General features: G+C 36.6%; 1 protein-coding gene across 5 annotated transcripts in view; it reads right to left on the reverse strand.

Annotated features, from left to right (window-relative positions):
* LOC126470386 (carbohydrate sulfotransferase 5-like) overlaps positions 1-22,772 on the reverse strand; it is a 329,795-nt gene that overhangs the window by 31,897 nt on the left and 275,126 nt on the right. For all 5 annotated transcript variants that reach the window (XM_050098216.1, XM_050098219.1, XM_050098218.1 and 2 more), the window contains 2 exons: positions 20,341-20,539; positions 6,031-6,210 (listed from right to left, as the gene is read on the reverse strand). In XM_050098216.1, the coding sequence (XP_049954173.1) occupies positions 6,031-6,210; positions 20,341-20,539 (379 nt within the window). The remainder of the gene's footprint in view (positions 1-6,030; positions 6,211-20,340; positions 20,540-22,772) is intronic.

Raw genomic sequence — 22,772 nt, forward strand, 5'->3', positions numbered from 1 at the left:
ATACACTAAGCGGATTCAGAAGGATGTAGGTTGCAGTAGGTACTGGGAGATGAAGAAGCTTGCACAGGATAGAGTATCATGGAGAGCTGCATCAAACCAGACTCAGGACTGAAGACCACAACAACAACACAAAATTTAACAGATTCCTTTTAGTCATTATGTAGATGACCTCACACTTATCATTGGTTAGAGTCAATTGCCACTTTTTGCACCATACAGACATCTTGTCTAAATAATTATACAGTTGATTTTGATCATCTCATGACTTTAAAAGATGGTAAATGACAGTATCATCTGCAAACCATCTAACAGGGATGTTCAGACTATCTTCTACATCATTTATATAAATCAGGACCAGAAAAAGGCCTTTCTTGGGGAATGCTGTGTTTAAATTCTGTTTTACTTGATGACTCCATAGCCACACAGTTTGATAAGAAGTTGCTTGTGAGGGCTGGTGTCAAAAACTTAATGGAATTTTAAAAACATGGAATCAGTTTGATACCAAATGTCAACAGCACTCATTACTTCATGTCAATAAGCAACTAACCATGTTTCACATGAACAATATTTTCTGAAACTGTGCTGGCTGTTTCTCATTAAATTACTTTCTTCAGGGTAATTCATAGTGTTTAAACATAGTATTTGTTCCAAAATCCTACTGCAAATCACCATCAGTGACATGGGTCTGGAATTCCGTGGATTACTTCTATTTCCTTTCTTGAATATTGTTGTGACCTGTACAAATTTCCAGTCTTTATATACAGATCTTTTGATGAACAAGCAGTTGTATATGTATATTGTATCAGCATACTCTTAAACGAACTGAAGCCTTGCATTTACTATGTGATTTAAGCTCCTTCACTACACCCAAGATATCTACTTCTAAGTTAGTCATGTTGGCAGCTGTTCTTGATTTGAATCCTGGAATATTTACTTCATCTTCTTTGGTGAAGGAATTTTGTAAAACTGTGTTTAGTAACTCTGCTTTAGTGGCACTGCCATTGGTAATATTACCATTGCTATCGCACAGTGAAGATTTTGATTGTCTCTTGCCAGTGGTGTACTTTACATACAGCCATTATATCTTTGGATTTTCTGCCAGATTTCTAGTCAGAGTTTTGTTGCAGAAACTGTTAAAAGCATCTGGCATTGAAGTTCATGCTAAGTTTCAAGATTCAGTGAAACATCACCAATCTTGGAGACTCTGCATTCATTTAAGTGTGGCATGCTTTTTTTGTTACTTCTGCACCAGAGTTCTGACCTGTTTTGTGTATCACGGGGGATTGGTACAAACGCTTATTAATTTATTTGGTATGTATCTCTCAACTGTCTTCAATATTATTAAAGTTAAAGATTAAAGTTGTTTCTGCTTAACAACTTCTTCTTTCCTACAGAAGAATACTTGAACAGAAATAAGCAATTAATACTTATTTATGATAACAAGTGTGTGTGCAACTTTTGTTCAATTGACACATCCCACATCATAAACCTTACTGCAAATATTGTCTGTAGGATACATAACTAAGAATGAAATTAACTAAACAACCTTCTGTGTCTATCTAGTGTAATTCCCTAGGTGAACTCAGCACTGGTTTTCGAAGCAGACACAGAGTGAGGTGACTCAGTGGTTAACACACTAGACTGACATTTGAGACAATGGTGATTCAAATTCCCGGCTGATCACCCAGTTTTCGTTTTCCAAGATTTCCCTCAATTGCTTAAGGCAGATGCTGGGATGGTTCCTTTGAAAGGGCAAGACTGATTTCCTTCCTCGCCCTTACCTAATATGTACTAGTCCTCCATCTCTAATGACCTCACTGTTGATGTGACATTAAACACTAACCTTCCACATTCTTTCTTTGAAACAAACACACTTCTATTTTTCAAAAATTCTCTCTCTTTTACATATAAAGGAACTCCTTGCTTTGACTGTCTTACATTCATTCAAAAGTTTATTCTTAACATTAATTCTACATTTAGATCTATGCCTACTTCTGTACTCTGCAAATTACCTTGCTGTATGTGGTAAAGGGTACTTTTTGCTTTGCATACTACTTTCATGTCACCCCTTTCCTGTTACAACGCAAATAGTTTGTGGGAAGAACGATTGCTGGTAAGCCTCCATATCGGCTTGAATCACCCTAATTTTCTCCTTGTGGTCTTCTCACGAGATATATGTAAGAGGGACAAATAGATTTTTTTATTCTTGTACAAACACGCACTCTCGGGGCTTTAACAATTAACTACACTACGATGCAGAATGCCTTTCTTGAAGCATCTGCCACTAGAGTTAGCTGATCATCTCTGTCACACTTTCATGCTTGCTAAATGAACCTGTAATGAAACGTGCTGCTCGTCTTTGGATCATCTCAATTTCCTCTATCAGTCCTATCTGGTACAGATCCTATACTCATGAGCAATATGCAAATATTGTTTGAACAAATGTTTTGTAAGTTATTCCCTTCAGTGATGGACTACATTTCCTGAGGATTCTGGTACCTTCTTTTCTGACAGTTAATTTTATGAGGTCATTACATTTCAAATCTACTCTTAAATATTTTATGGAAGTAACTACTTCCAGTGATTGTTCTGCAAGAGTGTAATTGCATAATAAACGGTCTTCTGTCCATGTATTCATAATACATTTCATTTGTTTATGTTGAGGGTCAATTGCAACTCCGTCCGCAGCTCATGGTTGTGCGGTAGCGTTCTTGCTTCCCACGCCCGGGTTTCCAGGTTCGATTCCTGGCGGCGTCAGGGATTTTCTCTGCCTCGTGATGACTGGGTGTTGTGTGATGTCCTTAGGTTAGTTAGGTTTAAGTAGTTGACCATAGATGTTAAGTCCCATAGTGCTCAGAGCCATTTGAACCATTTGAATTGCAACTCCCTGCACCATGCATTGATCCTCTGCAGGTCTTCCTAGCATTGCGACTTTCCCATATATGATGGCATCATACATGAAAAGCCTTCGGGAACTGTCAACATTATCTACTAAGTCATTTATATATATTGTGAAAATTAATGGTTCTATAACACTCCCCTGGGGCACACCCAAAGTTATTTCTATGTCTGAAGACTTCTCTCTGTTCAGAACAACATGCTGTGTTCTGTTTTCTAGAAACTCTTCAACCCAATCACACAGTTTGTCCGATATTCTGTACACTTGCATTCTGTTCATTAGGCAGCAGTGCCAAACTGTATCAAATGCATTCTGGAAGTCAAGGAGCATGGTATCTACCTGGGTGCTTGTATCTGCTGCTTTCTGGGTCTCACAGATGAACAGAGAAAGCTGGTTTCAGACAGTCATTGTTTTTTGAACCCATGTTGGATTGTAAAGAGGACTTTTTGGCTTCTAGAAATGTAATAATACCTGAACATAAAAAATATGTTATAAAATTCTACAACTGACTGACATCAGAGATATAGACTTTGTGCACCTGGTCTTGAAAATGGGATTGACCTGTGCTTTGTTCTAATTATCAGGAACACTTCACTCTTCCACAGATCAATGGTACACTGTTGCAAGAAGAAGGGTGAGTTTTTCACATACTCTACCTATAATTCTATTGGTATCCCATCAGATCCAGTGCCCTTTCCCATCAGATCCAGTGTCCTTCCTTCTGTTGAGTGATTTCAGTTGCTTTTCTATCCCATAATCACTTATTTCAATATTGGCCATTTTTTCATTTGTGTGACAATTTAAAGGTGTTCAGTGTGATCTTCCTCTGTGAACCACACTGGGAAAAAGACTTTTAGTATTTTCGTATTTTTGGTGTCATCCACAGTTTAAGTGCTATTATGGTCACAGAGACTCTTGACAGATGGCTTTGATCTGTTTACCGAGTTAAAATAAGACCAGAACATCCTATTATTATCTGTCAAGCTGGTAGACATAATTGTACTTTCAAATTTGTTGAATGGTTCATGCCTGGCTCTCCTTACACTAATGTTGGCTTCAATTAATTTTTGTTATCTGTAAAGCTTTGGCTAAGTTTAAATTGGCAGTGAAGGTCTCTCTGCTATCACAACAGTTTTCTAATATGGCTGTCAAACCACAGTCAGCCTTTCCATCCCTCTCAACTTTTCTCTGCACATACCTGCCTGCAGTCTACTGCATTATGCTCTTGAATTTTGTCCATTGATATTCAACATTGATAGTGTTGGAGATGAATTTCTTGTGCTGACTGCTCAGGTAATCTGAAATCCATTTCTTGTCACTCTTGCTAAGCAGAAAGATCTTCCTGCCCTTCGTTGTATTCCTACTTACAGCTGTACTCAGTGATGTTTTAATGGCCATAAGATCACTGATTCCCTGTTCTATGCTGAATTGGAAGGTTTGGGTCTCTTTGTCTCCAACAAGTCTAAGATATTATCTTCATAAGATTTTTCTCTGGTTAATTGCTCAAGGTAATTTTTGGGCAAAGCACTTAGAACAATTTCACGCGGTTTTCTGTCCCTACTATCATACCTCATCACTTCATTTCTCAGTCTATAGATGGCAAGTTAAAATCTCCACCTGGAATAAGGAAATTGATGCAAAATATTCTCCTAATGTCCCCTCAACTATTCTGCTACGGCTGCTGCTGAGGCAGGGGTTCGATAAAAGCATCCATTGACCATGTTTGATCCACCTTTAACACTCGCCCCCACGCAAATTATTTTTCTCTGGTTATTTGCGCTAATTTCACTAGATGTTATTGTATTTTTATGGCTATAAAAATGCTTCCACCACCAGCCTTAAACCTATGTCGGCGATATACCGGGTGATCAAAAAGTCAGTATAAATTTGAAAACTGAATAAATCATGGAATAATGTAGATAGAGAGGTACAAATTGACACACATACTTGCAATGACATGGGGTTTTATTAGTACCAAAAAAAAATACAAAAGTTCAAAAAATGTCCAACAGATGGCGCTTCCTCTGATCAGAATAGCAATAATTAGCATAACAAAGTAAGACAAAGCAAAGATGATGTTCTTTACTCGAAATGCTCAATATGCCCACCATCATTCCTCAACAATGGCTGTAGTCGAGGAATAATGTTGTGAACAGCACTGTAAAGCATGTCCGGAGTTGTGGTGAGGCATTGTCATCGGATGTTGTCTTTCAGCATCCCTAGAGATGTCGGTCGATTACGATACACTTGCGACTTCAGGTAACCTCAAAGCCAATAATCACACGGACTGAGGTCTGGGGACCTGGGAGGCTAAGCACAACGAAAGTGGTGGCTGAGCACATGATCATCACCAAAAGACGCACACAAGACATCATTCACGTGTCTAGCAATATGGGGTGGTTCTAATAAAACCCCATTTCATTCCAAGCATGTGCGTCAATTTTTACCTCTCTATCTACATTACTCCATGGTTTATTAAGTTTTCAAATTTATTCTGACTATTTGATCACCCGGTACATTCCAATTGTAAATCAGCACTTAATTGCTACTGACATCTGGTTCCAGCCATTTTTTTTTAAATCCCTGGACCTATGTTATCATTGTTACTGTTTACAGGCGAGATTAGTTCCAGGACCTTTCCATAGACGCTCTTTCATTTAACTAATACTATATTAACATTTTCTTTCTCCAGTCTTCTGTCACAAATGTTATTCTGCCTGGACTCAGAAGGTATCTTATCAGGCCTGTGATGGGATGTCTCTATCCTAAAAGACCTATATTTGCATGCCAACATACTCCGCTACCCTATTTCATCTTGTTTCCTTTCAATCTGTTGGTAGGAAACACACTTACAGTCTTTGTTGCACTGAATATGAGTTTTTAGTATGTATCTATTCATTCAAAATATTTTTTACTTTGTTAAATAATTTTATGCATTGCGAGACACAACAATATTTCATAAACATGAACCTTGAAACACAAAAATAGCTAAATAACTGTGCATTACAACTTTAAATCAACTACTTACAAAACACTTCTACAGAGAATGCCATTAAATAGCAATTGGCATATTGTGGAAATCTGAGTTTATAAGCATGTCAGTATACTGATAAACTAAAAAAAGGACAAACCTGAAATGATTGGGATATTTTACAGCAAACTCCTTAGCAGATTCATAATCAGCAACGAGATCACTGCACAGAATCCTGGGTTCACTACAGTCAGGACTTCCCGGACACCATGAGCGATGCTTACGAGACTGCAAAGTGCCACGAGGATCACGCACCAGCAGCAAAACTCGTACATTCAGACTTAAAAGCACAAAGAAGTGGCAATTAATTTCCTCTCTGGTACAGTAAAGAAAAGTTAAGGAAACAATGTGATAACAGGTTTATCTGATCAATGAGAGAGAGAAATTTTCATTAAAGCATTGGAAGCATCTTATAGACAACTGGTTATTTAAACTGCAACACCATGAAGGATAGAAAATAATAAAATTTCATTCATTGTGTGTATACATTGTGGTAGGAAGAATGCATGATTAATTTTTTTAGGTACAAAATTTAGTACACACTTCAGCCACATCTAGCAGCCACAAACAGCTCCAACTCAGCTAAGCATTGAGTCAAACTGAGCTTGGATGACATATACAGGTCTCTTCAATTCTGGCCCACTTCAGTTTTATGCAAGAGTTGATCACTCATAGAGGCTTTTGAATTGTGGTATGTCGGTCTTTTGCCAGCCCATTAGCACATGTTTTCAATGTGTGAAGGACAAGTAGAATTTGCTGGCCAGGACAGCAGACACACACACACTGTATTAAGATTGTCACGACAGTGTGGGCATAATGCAGTTCTGTGTTATTTTATTGAAAGATAAATCTTGAAATTATGCAACAGCCACTGGCCTTAACTCTTCATAAATGTAACACCTGTCTCAAAATTAGTGGCTGTGTGAACCAGAGGTGATTGTGCTGTGTAACCAATGACATCCTCTAGCATCAGTTCAGGTGCTGGTCTCATGTGACAATGATGAACACAATCTGGCAATGTTTGTTCTCCTTGGAGCCTCCGCACAAGGATATGTCCACTGTGATGCTGCAAACAAATCTGGGACTCATATGAAATATGATGTGAAGCCACTCATGTATCCAGTGATGTCATCGGCTGCACCAATGTTGTGTATCTCTCCCTGCTGCTGCTTGAATGGAATCCACAGCAGCGGTTGCCATGCTAGCACTCTGTGGTGCTCCAGAAGTCAAGAACACTTGTCCTTCCGCAAACAAGCTTACTTCCTGACAAAAGATATCCGACACGACTGTATGATTTTGCACAGCCAGGCAATCAATATGTCTGCCCTCTCAAGTATTAGCTGTGTATGGCCATTGAACGCCTGCATGACATTAACTATGGGTGCATCGACATTGTATCAGGATGAGCCAAGGGATTCCAATTGACATGAATGGCAATTTACAAGAATAATGACCATGGCTGCTGTTGAATGCTGGCATGTGCTAGTTGACATTTCTCATTTTACATGAGGCATAAAATGATATTCTCACAAAAAAACAACTTTCAAATGCGATTTTGGAATGAGAAATGTGCTGTGTAACCTTTCCTTACATACAAAACATAAATGGTGTAATTGCAATATATTTTGTGCAGTTGTGCTGGAATGGCAATCATTTGCATATACAGGCACAGTAGTACACTTCATGCCAATCTGATGTTTGTTGCATGCCGTCTTCACAGTGTTGCAGTTTTAATGGCCAGCAAAGTATATTCCTATTGACACATAACTCACATGTCTACAGCTAAACCATAGAATTATTGTTAAATCTCTTTCTTTAAATACAGAAATAAATTTAGTGCCATAATTGTATGGATTTTTGCTACATACAGGCACATATTAACAGACAAAGTGAGGAGTTAGAACACTCAAATCTTTTGCCTGCAAGTTCATAAATGAGAGCAACATAGACTAATTAATTAGTTTTGCTTTAAAAAATGGTGACACTGATATTTGTACACAAACACATACTTCAGTAAACCATACGAATCTTTTTCAGCTCTTGACTAATCAATATACAATCCATGTAATTGCAATGAAACTTTGGCGAGTTGTTGAGCACCTATCTACTTAGTTTTCCGAACTGGTGCAACCATTTTAACAACAGGTGCTCTGTGTCATTTCAACAATAAAATTTTAGCAAGTTTTTGTGTGTAGGCCCACAACAACTTCTGACTTAGTACATGCAGCTTACAACAGGTGGTGTGTCAGCCATTTTAACAAATGTGTATATTTCATATTGTTTAGCAGTTGTTCTTGTGTTGTCAGTGTATGAGTGTGCATGCATGGCATAACTGAATTGAATGAAATGCAAACAGCTACATTTCAGTTTGTGTGTGACATAACATGTGGGGCTGATCATGAAACTCCAATAGTCAGTCAACATAACATAACAGATAACACATGCATTTTATTTTCTTTGTCCAGATGATTTTGTATTAGTCATCACAAATTATTATTTTTACTGTAAAATCAATTATGGCAGCCACATAAAAAGTGAATGGCTGACCTACATCTAAAGCCTGAGAGAGAAAGACATCAAGAGCTTCAGTAACAGGAAAGCAACCGGAAGCAAGACTGGAAACATTTAGAGTATGCAATGCTGAAGTCCATTTGTCTGAAAGAAACAAGCAATGTGATGAAATACTGGAAACTGCTCGAGGAACACTGCATGCTGATTTACATCTTGGTGTGTTCCATTATTATGCTAACTATGACTGCGGTCTTCATCCAGTGTGATTACTGGAAAAATGGAATAAATTGTGTGTGCCCTGCAGTGCTCCCAAATTTAAGACTGAAAAACCAGTACTGTGCTGCATGGTTGGGAAACTGGAGCTGCCAGAATCACATTCACTACCCAAATCATTATCAATGTTGGTATCATGTGACACAAACCAATTGAAACATTTCTTGCCGAGCATACACAAGTAAAATTCATGTTTCTAAATGACATCATTTGGTGCAACAAATATCATGCATGAGAATTACATGACAAAATTCAAGGTGCAAGGACAAATTTTTCACCATCAATGATCACTACCATCATTCACAAATTTCTTCAAATTTATTTCACTGATGAGCAAATAAAGCAACATTATTGATTCAATACTGGCACTAAACAAGGAACTGCTGCTACCTTAAAAACTTTATATGCTGAACACAATAAATTAATTCAGTTTTTCAGAACTGCAGTTGAGTAAACACTAGCTGATGATAACAATATTGTAATTAGAGCTGACAAAACACAAAGCAGGCAACATGAAAGATAGTTCAATGTACCAACATTTGATGAAGTGGCAGTCATTTCAGTTGGTGAAGAATTTAACTCACGTGGTACAATTCTTCATCACAGAAAGGATGATGATCAGAAAGTTTCAGAAACTCATCACTCATATGTGGACTCCAGTATCCAATTTTATTTTGGCAAGGAGAAGATATCATTTCATCATCAAATTGAGGAATCAACAAATAGACAAGGGAACAAATAAGAAAGACAGAAGTATGAATTATTTTTCATACTGATTGATGATTTCATGAAAACACAGAAAATCATATTTAGAAATGTTGATAGTTGTTTCATCAATAGATTAGCTATATGTATGCAAAAATCAAAACCCAACAACTCATTTACATTCAATTAAATCAAACTAAGTTGTTCTCTAAACAGGGCATTCATTTAAGTGATGCAGTTGTTAATGATGGCAAAGTGAATCCAGGTGAATTGGGAAAAATCGTCATACTACTGGCCATTTTTACAGGGAGTCCATGGCTCATGAATGACTATGCATGCAGTGCAATGACATATGTTCATGCATACAGCCACCCAGATTAGATTATTTCATTCACATAAAATCATATGTGGGCTGATATAGAAGTACTTTTGTTAACTGGACAATCGTCTTCAGATGGTCATGATATTTACACATTTTTATTCAAACAAAAATTGAAATCTTTAATTAATTTAATTGTCAAGCCTCATGTTTTTGGAGAGATACACTTTAGTATGTATTCCACTGAAAGACCAAAAAAAGAAAAAAAAAGGGGGATGACCACATGCACACATTTTGATCTGGTTGATCAAAAAAGTCACACCACATCAAACTGATCAAGTCATCTCAGCAGAAATGCAAGATGTTAACACTTCAATGTAGATTCTCTGAAAGAGGGTAATAGGAAAAATGACCTTGAAGTATTACTCGGCTCTTTCAATTTGACACCCGTTATTGATTTTCCTACTCGGGTGGTAAAGGATAGCAGCCCACTGATAGATAACTTCTTTATAGACCAAGATAAGTTTAACCAGATAAATGCTCAGCCTGTTGAGAATGGTCTTTCTGATCATGGTGCACAGCTAGTTACAATATATGACATAGCTCCATTCAGCAATACTAAACAGTCCTCCAAAGTAGTACGTTCAGTCAACGATTTAACCATTGCAAATTTCAGGGAAAGCCTACAGCAGTTAGACTGGGATGAGGTGTACCGTGAACCTGATGCCAATTTAAAATATAATTTATTTCATGACATTTTTGTAAATGCATTTGAAAACTGCTTCCCCAAGAAAATAGTTAAATATACTTGTAACAAACCTTGTAACAAACCATGGCTTACTAAGGGTATAAAAATATCTTGTAACCGGAAAAGGGAAATGTATCTGACAGCAAGAAAGAGTAGTGACCCAGAAACTATCAAAAATTATAAAAACTACTGTGTTATATTAAGAAAAGTTATTAAAAAATCCAGGAGTATGTGTATCATGTCTGAAATCAGCAACTCTGATAATAAAATTAAAACAATTTGGAATATTATTAAAAGAGAAACAGGTCAACCAAGAGCAGAGGAAGACAGTATTACCATCAAATTGAATGAAAACTTTACAAACAAAAAGTCCGAAGTTGAAAATATTTTTAATAATCATTTTCTAAATGTTGTGGATATAGTAGGATCCAGGTGTTCATTAGAAGATGCTAGGCTGTTAATGGAAGAGGCCATACCTATGCAATTTGATACAATTGAAATCTCACCCACTTCTCCCTCTGAAATTAGGAAAATAATAAACTTGCTTAAAAGCAAAAATTCACATGGAATTGATGGCATTTCCAGCAAAATACTAAAAGCTTGTTCTCAACAGATAAGTAAGATTCTCAGCCACCTGTGTAATAGCTCTCTGGAACAGGGCATTTTCCCTGATAGACTGAAATATGCTATTGTTATACCTTTGCATAAAAAGGGGGATAGATCTGATGTCAACAATTACCGTCCAATCTCCCTTCTAACAGCTTTATCCAAAATTTTTGAGAAAGTAATGTCTTCAAGAGTAGCTTCACATATCTGTAAAAATGAAGTACTAACAAAATGTCAGTTTGGTTTCCAGAAAGGTTTTTCAACAGAAAATGCCATATATGCTTTCACCAGTCAAATTTTGAATGATCTGAATAACCGAACACCTCCCATTGGGATTTTTTGTGATCTCTCAAAGGCTTTTGATTGTGTAAATCATGAAATTCTGCTAGACAAGCTCAAGTATTGTGGCATGAGTGGGACAGTGCACAAATGGTTTAATTCGTACCTAACAGGAAGAGTGCAGAAAGTTGAAATAAGTAGTTCTCGTAACATGCAAAGATCAGCACATTCCTCAAACTGGGGAACTATCAAGAATGGGGTTCCACAAGGGTCAGTCTTGGGTCCTTTGTTGTTCTTATTATATATTAATGACTTGCCATTCTATATTCATGAAGAGGCAAAGTTAGTTCTCTTTGCTGATGATACAAGTATAGTAATCACACCTGAGAAACAAGAATTAACTGATGAAATTGTCAATACTGTCTTTCAGAAAATTACTAAGTGGTTCCTTGTAAACGGACTCTCACTGAATTTTGATAAGACACAGTACATACAGTTCCGTACAGTGAATGGTATGACGCCATTAATAAATATAGACCTTAATCAGAAGCATATAGCTAAGGTAGAATATTCCAAATTTTTAGGTGTGTCCATTGATGAGAGATTAAATTGGAAGAAACACATTGATGATCTGCTGAAACGTTTGAGTTCAGCTACTTATGCAATAAGGGTCATTGCAAATTTTGGTGATAAACATCTTAGTAAATTAGCTTACTACGCCTATTTTCACTCATTGCTTTCATATGGCATCATATTTTGGGGTAATTCATCACTGAGGAATAAAGTATTTATTGCACAGAAGCGTGTAATCAGAATAATAGCTGGAGTCCACCCAAGATCATCCTGCAGACATTTATTTAAGGATCTAGGGATATTCACAGTAGCTTCTCAGTATATATACTCTCTTATGAAATTTGTTATTAACAACCAAACCCAATTCAAAAGTAATAGCAGTGTGCATAACTACAATACTAGGAGAAAGGACGATCTTCACTATTCAAGATTAAATCTAACTTTGGCACAGAAAGGGGTGAATTATACTGGCACTAAAGTCTTTGGTCACTTACCAAATAGTATCAAAAGTCTGACAGATAACCAACAAGTATTTAAGAAGAAATTAAAAGACTTTCTGAATGACAACTCCTTCTACTCCATAGAGGAATTTTTAGATATAAATTAAGAAAAAAAAATAAAAAAAAATAAAAAAAAATAAAAAATAAAAATAAAAAAACACAAAAAAAGTTGTTATATTAACTTAAGTATGTTGTTAAATTAACCTAATTATGTCATGTATTGGAAAATTTGACTCGTTCCACATCATTACGAAATATCGTATTCATGATCCATGGAACTAGTATTAATCTAATCTAATCTAATCTAATCTAATCTAATGCTGACTTATTTGAAGTCATCACCAATAACATGATTCATGATCCACATGGCTTACTCAACAACAATTCACCATGCACATCTGTTGGGAAATGCATGAAGTGATACCCAAGAGACTTACTTGATGAGACTATCAGTAATAATACAAATTGGTTGCACTGTTCCTGTCATACGATCAACTCCGCATGCTCGATGGAATTTCCAGAAAGCCGACTGGATGAAGTTTTCAACGGAACTGGATAAGACCATTCGATGGACACCTCCATCACATAATAACTATCAATGCTTCATTGGTGCAGTAACAGCAACACCTAAAAAGTGTATACCAAGAGGATACCGAAAAGAATATGTTCCAGGATGGAATAAGGAAAGTGAAACACTGTACCAATACTTCCAGCAAAGTGGTGACCCAGAGATAGCTATGGAACTATTGTCCAGCTTGGACATGTCTCGGAGGCAGAAATGGGCAGAAACAGTCAAAACTATGGACTTTACCCACTCGAGCAGGAAAGCATGGAGTCTTCTGAGAAAACTGGGAGGAAGTGCACCAGCATGCAGAAAAAATTCCAAAGTAACACCAGACCAAATTGCTTCCCACATCATTACTACCTCAAGAGTACCTCCTGACAAGAAACATACAAGACATATCAGACGACAGCTTCGTGACCTGAAAAAGAAGGCATCTCCCTCATCTGAGTATACCCATCCCTTCACAGTTTCAGACATTGACTCTGGACTGAAGGACCTCAAACCTCTTAAGGCAACTGGATTCAATGGTATCCATCCAGAATTCCTTATCCATATGGGAGGAAAAGCTAAGAAATGGCTGGCAGAATTCTTCATTGACATCTTGCTGACTGGTCAACTTCCATCTGAGTTTAAAAAGGTGAAGATAATATCTGTTCTGAAACCTGGCAAACCCAGCAACAAGGTAGAAAACTATCGCCCCATTTCCCTACTCAGCTGCAGCTACAAGCTTTTTGAAAGGCTAATATATAACAGAATAAGTAGCGCTATCTTAGAGAACGTTCCAGTTGATCAGGCAGGCTTCAGACCAGGGCACAGCTGCTGCGACCAAGTATTGTCTCTCACATCCTTCATAGAGTCAGGATACCAAATGAAGCAGGAAACATCTGTGGCATTTGTTGATCTAACTGCCGCCTTCGACACTGGGTGGAGGGAAGGCCTTATCCACAAATTTCTCCACATCATACCCTGCAGAACAATGGCTCGACTGATTAACAGCATGCTAAGTGATCAGAAGTTCCAGGTAATCAATGGAAGCAACAGAAGTAAGGAGAGGAAGCTGAACAGTGGATTGCCTCAAGGATCAGTTCTCTCACCCTTACTGTTCAACCTATATCTATCTTATCTACCTGACACTTCGTCCAGAAAATACTGCTATGCCGATGGCCTGGCTCTAGCCGTCAAACACCAGGAAATGAAGACAACAGAAGAGATTTTAGCCAATGACCTGTCTGCATTAGACAATTACTTCAAAATCTGGAGACTCCAACCCAGTGTGAGTAAAACAGAAGTGTGTTGCTTCCATCTAAGTAACCAGTTGGCGAACATAAAACTGGAAGTAAGTTTCAGAGGCAGAATTCTTCGTCACAATTGGAACCCAAAATATCTTGGTGTCATCCTGGATCGTACACTATGCTTCAAACAACACCTTCTTAACTTAGCTCAAAAGCCGAGGACTCGAAACAACATCCTCCATAAGCTATGCGGAACTACTTGGGGATCTTCAGCAACCACCCTGCAAACTTCAGCTCTGGGCTTGGTATACTGATTATTGTGCTGATTATTGTGCACCTGTTTGGATGAATAGTCATCATACAAGGCTTGTTGATACCCAGCTGAATACGACAATGCGCATAATATGTGACACAATCAGATCTACTCCAGTTTATTGGCTTCCACTGTTAACCGGTATAATGCCTCCTGATATACGCAGATGTACTGCCCTTATGAGAGAATTCCACAAGATCTCCAGGAATTCTTACCTACCCGTGCATAGCGACCTGCCACTTTTAAATTACAAGAGACTGAAATCACGTCATCCAAATCTGTGCGATGCTGCTGACATGGTTGCTAAGAATTTCAAACCTCTTGAAGAATGGAAAGGTCGGTGGGAAGCAGTGACAGATGTGCACCTGCATAACATCTTCTCAGGTGCTAAAGTTCCAAGTGGATTCGACTTACCACCAAGACCTGGTCTACTCTCAACAGAATCCGTACCAGCCATGGGCGATGCAGGGATGCTCTCTTTAAGTGGAAGAAGCTGCCTGATCCAGCTTGTGACTGCGGGGCTCCATACCAGACTGTTCACCACATTGTCAGTGAATGCAGGATTCGAGCCTATCACGGCGCCAAAGAGGACTTCCTGCTAGCAACTCCAGATGCAGTGCACTGGATTGAAGGACTGGATATTCAGTTGTTTGTTGTGTGTCAATATGTACATATGTATATGTAATTTCATGATAGGTCTGTATTAGCCATATGCTAAATAAAATATCAGTGACATTGCTGTATATCCTCTGTATCAGTGATGGTCAACTGAAGATGGTGGCAAATTCATCATTTTAAAAGTACAGAGCAATGATGCTGAAGTCAGTAATCACTGAGTTGTACCATAGTGACAGGTGCTCTTGAAAGTGTACATAGTACACATCAGTGTCAAGTATTGCAGTTTGGTGACATTGATCAAATACATTTGCAAATATGTTAATAAAGGACGTAATATGGCAATTTTGGAGTGATAAATTCAACTGTCTGTCTCAATGAAACTTATTGCTACTAACTGCCACACTACATTAGTAGCAATGGTGCAGTATAGTGCATTTTATCATTTCCAATCCATGCACAACTTCCAACAGCTGTTTATGAGCCGAGCACCTTGATTATAGACAGATTTTTGCTTCACTACAGAAAACGCACATGCAATGGCATTGTCACCACCTCCAAGACTGTTAACTGCACTGTTCTCACTGTGTGAATATGACAGCATAAGATGCTACTTCATCCTGAAGTGTGAACATACAACACACGGAATGTACCGGCGAACAAGTTTCAATATTACAAACAAGGTAAAGCAGTCACAGAGCAACTCAGTTATATTTGACCATCATATTAGGCCATCTGTATGCTATTCACGCAAACAATGCAGAATGCTACAACTTGCAATTACTATTAATCAACATATGTAGACCAACACTGAGAGGAACTGAGACCAGTAAACAATCAAGAATGTCTCACTTATAACGAAGCTTGCCAAGAAGTGAATGTCTGAGAAATGATGCAGAGTGGGACACTTCAGTCACTGATGCATCAAAAACAGCTGAACCACAACAAATATGCACATTATCTGCAATCATATTGAAAATGTGCTTCCCATTCATCTTTGAGAAAAATGCAAAGACTACATGAGTAAAGACATCTTACATTGTTTCCCTCTATGAATAAGAATCTGGACACTCAATTCATATGAAATATATATAATGTGGCATTGGTTTGAATTAAGTAAACTGGCAATTGCTAACATAGCCCTTGTATATTTGGGAATGACCATGCTGAATTGATCTGAAAATGGCCTTTTCAATTGTGGTTTACTATCAGAAACACACTTTGATGCTGATGAATAGGGTACAATCGTTGAAATGAAACTTTCAAAATTGGCTCCAAAACAATGCATAGCATATGACAGAATTATGGATGAAATTAAAAGCCAAAATTGCAGGTTGTATTTCCTAGATGTGCCTGGAAGCACAGGCCAAAGTTATCTTATTTCACTTATTTTGGAAACCATATGCTTATGAAAAAATATTGCACTGGCAATTGCATTATCTGAAATTGCAGCAATTCTGGATGATGGCCTAACAGTGCATTCAGCACTGAAATTGGAAATGAATATGAAAATCAATGAGACCCCAACACAAAACATCAACAAAAATTCTGAAACAGGTTGAGTACTCCAATCAACTCACTACAAAGAACAAATGTACTGTGGTGTGCAAGAAAGCAGTGGAAGTGCTTCATCATGCACTCAAAGGCATGAGAGGAAATGAATGGCTCTTCAGTTGTGCATTCATTTTATTTTCTGGTAATTTTCAACAAACTACTCTAGCAGTCATAATGCATTCAGCAGCCACTGATAAAGCTACTGCATGTCTCACATAATCTGTTTTATATGGTTACACATAAAAAATTGACTTTGAAGACCAATATACATGTATGACTACAACATGATGCATCTGCTGATTGTTTTGTAAAGCATACACGAGTTCATTCACAAAATTTTCCAAATATCACACTGAATTTAAAAAAAATCATGAGTGGCTCACTGTATGTGATATATTAGAGGCTAAAAACAATGGCAACACTGCCATCATGCTCAATATTCACAATGAGATACCAAGCAAAGTGACAACATATTAGCCCATTAATACTGTAATGAATCAAAACTAAGTTGTTACTTATCCAACTGAATTCTTGAATTCACTTTATTTGTAAGGGGTGTCACCATCTATTTTAATATTAAAAACTGACATGCGTATCATTTCTGTGAACCATAAATCCACAACTTTGCAATGGTACCAAGTTTTCAGAGGGAAAGGTGATGAAAAATATCATCAAAACTACAATTTTAAGTGAAAAATTTGCAGGAGTAAATGTACTGGTGCCATGTATCTCAATGATTTTGACAGGCATGCCTTTTGTATTCAGGTGCAGTTCCTGGGGTGACTCACATCTGCAGTAACTATCAAAAAAGCACAGGGCCAATTGCTATGAGTGTTTGGACTAAATCTGGCAATGCTTCTCACATAGGCATCCGTAGGTGGCCTGTTCACTTGTCAGAAAACCCATCTGCTTTATTTTTGTATGCATCAGACAGACATACAAAATTTTTTGTGTACCCAAAAGGCCTTTGACAATCAGAATTTACACACACACACACACTTTCGTCTTTGACTGGAACTACAACACCTGCTGTGTACTCGCAAGTGGTGTATAAATATCTTACAAATTAAAATTATTATATGAAACATCTGTATGAATTGCCTTTGATAAAAGCAAAGAAGGTGTCTGGTTTTAATCTTGATAGTCTCTATGATTTTAAGTAGCAGTTGAAGTCACAGGCAAGGCCTAATCCAGTGAACTGAATATGTGTGCAAAACCAGTATTTCTTGATTTATATTCAGATTTACATCCCTCATTGTTATCTGCATAAAGTATGCTTCTTGGTGATGATTTGGAGAAAGGAAATGGTGTCCACTTCTATACTTTTCATTTTTGTAATATGTCAGTGGTAGAGATATTTCCCTCTGTTGGTTGTCAATCAATGTTTTTCTGTGCCTTCTTTTCCCTTACTTACTAGTTTTTTCTTCTGAAGCAGAATTCATTTATACCTAAAGATAACCATCTACCATATTTACTTTCAATGCTACAGCAGTGCGTAAGATTTTTTAACACTTAATTTTATTAGAAAAGACAGGAGTAACATTTCAAAATATAAAAGTCTATGGTTCAGAAACCAGGAACTTCTGCCAAGACCATTTAGAAAATCCCTGGCTGACCATAGAATTACCTACATATGTTAAGTTGCAGTCACTGTCTTTCTTAAGAATGAAAAAAGGTCTTCACATGGATGAACTCAAATATATCTTTCATTATAGCATCCATCTACGAGGGAACAAATACAATGCTTCAAATCAAAAACATGCACTACCAATGTTAACAGCATTAACCAAGTTACTTTGTGTAAGCTGCACCTGTTTTGAAACCACAGAAAGCTAACAGATCATTATTTTACTTCAATAAATAAACTATTTAATACATCTCTTAATGTAAAAGCTGGGTTTTCTATTATTTATCTCCCCCTCTTTTTTTTTTAAAAAAAAAAAAATCTGTTCGTCAATGAATTTATATTAAAAATGAAAAATTAAGTGCTCACTCACACCTTTTCATGGTTCTAAATGATATAACATAATTTTCTCACATGTGGCTCTTCAGGACCTTCATATTTTTATCCTGAGATTAAGGCACATGGACTAAAAGTCATCTCACTCAGATTTAATAAGCATTTCTTTTTGCATCTCTCACATTCAGAGTTCCAGAAATGTGAAGAAAACTGAAATAAAAATAGAAAAAGAAGACTCACACACTTAGATTTAAGCTACTGTATTAATTTAAAACAGTTATTGCGCTCTGAGAACCTACGTACAACTGGTACAGATATCATTAGTGAAGTTCCTGCAGCATGAAGGTTTTTCCTCATTAGTACAGATGTAATACTCTTATAAAATTTGAAATATAAAAGACTTTTCATGTTACTTGTTTAGTAACACTTATATTTTACATAAGATGAAACAAAGTAAATGTTGGTACCTCTGAAGCATGGCACATAAAAAGTAAAGTAGATGGCAAACACTGTAATTACAGAACTTCATGTTCAGAAATGTGGAATCATGAGGAGTAACAAACTACCCACTTTCATGCAAACTTAGTATACAGTTAAAACAATTGTTGAAGTGCACAACATTGATGTAGTTAAGTTAATAATCTGTTATTGTAAAAATCTTCTAGAAGCAACTGATGCAATACTACATGACAATAGAGTTGACAACAGTCTGCCTACACGTTTTCTCTGTATTGCATGGTAACTGTAGCTGTTATCCTACGTGTCTCACATTATCATTATTTTTCTCTTTTTTCTTTGCTGTTCATACATTTATTTTGACCTTTCTTAATAATTTATTCTATCTTTCACTTTTCTCCCTACAAATGACTATACTTTATAGCAGTATTGGAAGTGTTGATGGAAAAAATTGACCTAGAGGTAACACAATTCCTATTTTCAGTTATATGGGAACTTAATAGTCATGAAGTAATTACTATAAGCCACCTAATGAACAAAGGTACTAGCTCATGTCTTGTGACATATGAGTACTGAAATTTTTCATAAAGACATTACTGTTCTACATGATGTCACTACTTAATGAAAACTGAATCACCAGACATTCTGTTCAGTGAATAGTAACAATGCTGGCAAAAAATAACCTGAGGAATAACATATGTGGAAATCTATTATTCCTAACTGGCATGCTGATTAACAGTTTCACTCTCTCATCAAAGCCTGGAAGGCAAAGACTATAAAAGACAACATCATGTTATTTATCGTTTGATCATTAATATCCATCACTGTATACTGTTTTCTGAGCTACTTAGCCTATGTTTCCTCTAAATTCATCTTTTGGGAAATTCTTACTTTAAAAAAAAAATAGAAAGAAATACCCTGCTGCCAATTGCAATCATATATGACTGATAATCTAGAAGAAGCTTGTTTAGGATTGCTACCTAAGAAGTTTTAGAACAAGCAAAGCAATATATGTTTTAAGATGATTATTTGGGAAAGGTCATATGGTCTCTACAGAAAAACTTTTAAAGTTACTATAAATTATCAAAATTAACTGTAATGTGTTGCCTACACTGCCTTTTATCAAATATTCTTAAAATGACCATACGATAACTAATGGCATTAAAAACAAACAAATTTATAAGAACATGCTAGAACTCACCTTTTGTCAGCAAGAAGGCGTTCAGCAAGGCTTAACTTTAGTCGTACAGTCTTCATGCTCTGAAATGGGAAGAGTCGACAGAATGGGTTTAGGAATTCTGGCAGCCAGCACAATGAAGGGTGCTGCTGACATTGCTCCCACAGCCGAGTATTGTGGGTAAATAACCACACATGATATTTTCCATATTCGAGGTAGTGATCTGAAATTATACATAGAGTTTCACTGCACTGCTTAAGGAGGAACATTTTTTAAAGTTAAAACAGTTTGTAAACTATGACCTATAAAGATTTTTTTCTATGTTTTTATTTATTTATGTGATGCATGAGATGTAGTTATATTGAAATACCTCAGTATCTCAACACAGTAACATTTCAGTAGCACTTATTATCAGCATATAAACATAATATTCAAACCACAGATAAAATATTCTTACTGCCATTAAGGTTAAACAATTTGAGGTTATGACAACTAACATGGAAAAAAATTAATTTTATATAGCAAGTTTTAGTGTTGGCAGTTTTTCTTTTTTCAGCAGATACATGCCAAGAAAGTGCATGAGGAAACATGTTGAAAGAGGGAAAATTAATGACATTCAATCATTGCAACAGCTATCATAGTATTCACGTGACAGGGTTTGGAGGAAGCAAAAATATCCATATCAATACGGCCAGAAATTTTTCCGCAAAGCCTGAGATACAGTTATGATGAAATATTTAGGTCAACAACACAGTGATTTTAAATGTGAACATTTTTGTTAATGCTTTACTGTGACTGTTCTTATATCAAATGATACAATGAATTTACTGTTATCAATAACTGTTTATTTATTTCCATGGTGTGTTTTGGATATTTAAACCTTCACCATCAGGTGAACTTATGAACTTATATGTATGAATATGGCACATATACCCTATGACTTCAAGAATAGTGATATGACACTGATTACAACACTGACAGGTGTGAATATCGAACCAAATGGAACAACAAGTTTACTGTTACTGATCACAATTTATTTAATTCACTAATGAGTTTCAGATGTTTAAACCTCCATCATCTCATGGATTCATGTGGATTAATATGACATGTAAGAGTTGTGTGAAGACTTTCTTTCAGTACATGGCTCATAGTTTTTTATTTATTTATTTATTGTTAGCCCTGTAGATCATACAATTTGTACAGCAAAGCATATCATGATAGGGGACAAGTCAATTTGAAAATTATGTTAAGATGGTGTATGATGAGAGATGACAGTAGTGGTACATAACTCGCGTAGCAGAACACATATAGGATATATAGACAAAATATAAAAAAGGTGGTGTGTGATGAGAGATGACAGTGGTGGTACATACTACACATAGCAGAATACATATAAAAGATACAGACAGAATACGAATAACATAAATAATTAAATTGTCTTTCTAAGTAGAAATGCCTACAAGTGAATAGACAGCTTATTACAAGTAATTAAAATTTTGTTTCAAGAAATTCATGTATGGAATAGAAACAGTGATTTAGTAGTAATTCCTTTGATTTAATTCTCATTATTTTTGGGTTTTTGCTTCTTTTTATGTCTGTTGGGAGGTGGTTGTAATTTTAATGCCCAACACTTAACCACATTCACATATAATTTTGTGTTGTGAGCTACAATTTGTAATTGGGTTTTATTTCTAGTGTCATGTATGGTGGTCTACATTTCTGTGGAGCGATTCCAAGTGCTGTACTGTAAAACAAGCTAGTTCCATTATATAGATGCATGGCAGTGACAGGATTTTTAACTATTGAAACAGTGGTTTACAGTGTTCAGTTCTTTTTTTACATTTCATTATTCTTACCACCTGTTTTTGTGAATTACGTGAGGATCAGAGCTATTTCCCCAAAAGATTAGGCCATAGCTCATGACAGACTCAAACAGGACATGGCACACCAGCTTCAAGGTATCTATACTGGCTGTGTCTTTCAATGATCTTAATGGATAACAGGCTTTATTAAGCTTTTGTGACAGTGCCTCAATATGTGGTTTTCAATTTAGAGTGTTACTGATGGTAAGTGCAAGAAATTTGGTGTCCTGCCTGTTTGTAATGTCATCTTTGCCAAAACCTGTAACTGCATTGAAGGGGTAAGATTTTGTCTAGTGTGGACGTTCATACTTACAGATTTTTGAGTATTTATGAGTAGTCCATTTGCTTCAAACTAAGATTGTAATTGACAAGTAGTTTCATTGACTGCATCCTGCAATGTGTCACCTCTACTGGTTAACAGGATATTTGAGTCATCGGCATACAGAACAATATGAACAATAATAACAATATGAAAGGAGCAGGGCCAAGAACAGATCCCTGAGGGATGCCTTTTGTTGTATGTACTGTATCTGACCTTCAGTGCCTGGATGTCTTCGATTTTCTTGTCTCTACATTTTGCCTTCTTTCACTAAG

The sequence above is a fragment of the Schistocerca serialis genome, chromosome 3, assembly GCF_023864345.2.
Source record: "Schistocerca serialis cubense isolate TAMUIC-IGC-003099 chromosome 3, iqSchSeri2.2, whole genome shotgun sequence".
NCBI lineage: Eukaryota > Metazoa > Arthropoda > Insecta > Orthoptera > Acrididae > Schistocerca > Schistocerca serialis.